Source organism: Chenopodium album, chromosome 20 (genome assembly GCF_948465745.1).
Source record: "Chenopodium album chromosome 20, dcCheAlbu1.1, whole genome shotgun sequence".
Lineage (NCBI taxonomy): Eukaryota > Viridiplantae > Streptophyta > Magnoliopsida > Caryophyllales > Amaranthaceae > Chenopodium > Chenopodium album.
In genome coordinates, this window is record NC_137853.1 from 16,502,491 (window position 1) to 16,504,826 (window position 2,336).

The window sequence follows — 2,336 nt, forward strand, 5'->3', positions numbered from 1 at the left end:
TCAAGAAGTCTATCAAACTTCCTTTCTAGAGCATCCAATCTAGAGTTTTCATTGTAACCTTCATCATCTTCGTAATAGTATCTATCACCCATGTTTCAAGATAGAAAGTTAGTATCTTTGAGAAAAAAAATTCAAATTTTGGGGGAAAAGATGAGATCTTTTGAGAGGGGGAAAGAGAAATATAAAAAAAGGTAGGATCTTTCTAGGCTAATAACCTAGGCTCTTGATACCAAATGATATGAAATAACCAAGGCAAGACAAGTAAAAGGGAGGAGAAATCAAGTAACAACAACTTCAAACCAATAAACCAAGATAACCTATCTCAAATTCACAAAGATAGATGAAATAGGGGTCTTAATCAAAGCCAACACCAAGTAAAGCTAAGATTAAGGTGTAACCACAAAGATTACAAGAGATGAAATCACAAAGAAATCAAGATAATCACAAAGATTATGGTAGAGAGAGAAAGGCTCTTGATTACAAAGTTCAACAAAAATTAATATGCAAAAACGTCTTAAAACAACTTAAATAGTTCGCACAAACTGACAGAAAAATGAGAAAAGGTTCGGCCGAACTCTGGGTATGTTCGGTCGAACTTGTGGGTAGGTTCGGTCGAACTTTTGGAGTTCGGCCACTCCTGCAAAGATAAAAAAATCAGCTCTGAAACTGCCTGGAAGGTTCGGGCGAACCACGGTGTAGGTTCGGCCGAACTCCCCTGCTCCTGGATAGCTCAACTTCAAACGTTCATAACTTCTTCGTTTCTCTCTTAAATTTGGCATGTGACCAGTCGTTAGAAAGCTCTTGAACTCTACTTTCACCTCCAACTTGAATCACCTAAAAATTCCTTGTAACGAAAGAGATATGGCTGAATGAAGTAGTTGCATCATATATTGATAAGCTTCTTGCATTGTCTTCAAGTGTGATGATGGTTAGCCCCGAAAGGTGACCTCCAAGGAGCTTGGCCCTACAATGATACATGGCATGTCTTCCACTTCTTCCACTAAGTTCCATGCACCCGCGTCACATATTGCGTGGCTATCGACAATATAAGAGTAAGACCCTATTCTTTTGAGCTTCTAATTAGCAGAGCAGAGAACATACATCAGATTTTAGCAGAGCAAAGCAGGTGTCAACAAGTATAACAAGTGTCAGCAGATTATTAATACTCAATACAACATAACTAAAGTCCACAAGTCCATTACAAACCAGAGCAGTTCAAATGAACGGGGTCTAAGTTACAATATCAAATTCAACTTCCAGTATTTTAAACATATATTTTTTTTTCTTATATTATATACTTCATATTTAATATCTTTCTAATATATTCCGTGCATTTTGCACGGGCAAAATCTAGTTATTTATAATTCTGAAGTCAAATATATTGATGGACAAGATTAATCATTAATATTTAAACGTTTGAGATTAAAAGTAGTTACAATGGCTACATTTTTTATGTAGCCATTCAATAGTGTTCCCCAAATTAAAGGTAAATTACCAAAAATATGTCGATCACCCCCAAAAAAAAAAAAAAAAAAAAAAAAGTCCCTTCATTTGCCACTTGCCAAGATAGATATTCATTAACATCCTTAAACAGAACTCATAATTACAGAATCACATGCCAAAACTTCTAACTACACAAGCAGAGCTAGCAACCACAAGAGCAGCAAATATTGGAGGCACAAAAAGATCAATCTTTGAACGTTGAAAGTACTTCGCCGGCAAGCACACGACATCCGATGGAAGGTCCACCGGTACCCTTAAGCTACCTTCTGATTTACAAGCAGTCGAAAACGAAGATGTTGGTGTAATAGCCCATATAAAGGTAGTTTCCGGGGTTAAAGCCGCCACCGCCACAGTCACCGTGAGAAGGAGTGTCCACACTCCGGCATATATTATCATTGGACGGCGCCACGAGCTCAAGAATTGTGAAATAGTAGAGGTGATCAAGAGGGAAATAGACATTGTTTTAGGAAGATATGTAAGAGGAAATATAACTTAAGATGAGGAATAATGATATTGATTGAAGGTGCATAAATATAAGGTATTATCGTGTAAACTATATGGTTGTAACATTAGTTTAGTTGCTTAACTAATTCATAACAGAATAAATAGATGGTGTAATTTGAGGAAATACTAGTTTGTGTAAAGTAGTTTGTATTGGTGGAATTGGAAGATGACGTTACGTTATGGAATTGAATATTAGGTTGGTCGGGTTTGTTGATCAACTGCTCAATGTACTACTGTGTTTTTTACCTGTCTTGCAAGCTGACGCGTGGCCATCAAAGATGAGGAAGAAAAAATGGAGGATTGTGAGACAAATGCGATGTCTCACAAGG

The 2,336-nt window shown here is 36.9% G+C and overlaps 1 protein-coding gene across 1 annotated transcript; it reads right to left on the reverse strand.

Moving 5' to 3' along the window:
* Positions 1-1,611: 1,611 nt before the first annotated feature.
* Positions 1,612-1,962, reverse strand: LOC145596872 (uncharacterized). The gene has a single exon (XM_081653062.1). The coding sequence runs from the start codon at positions 1,960-1,962 to the stop codon at positions 1,612-1,614; it is 351 nt and encodes a 116-aa protein (XP_081509188.1).
* Positions 1,963-2,336: the final 374 nt, after the last annotated feature.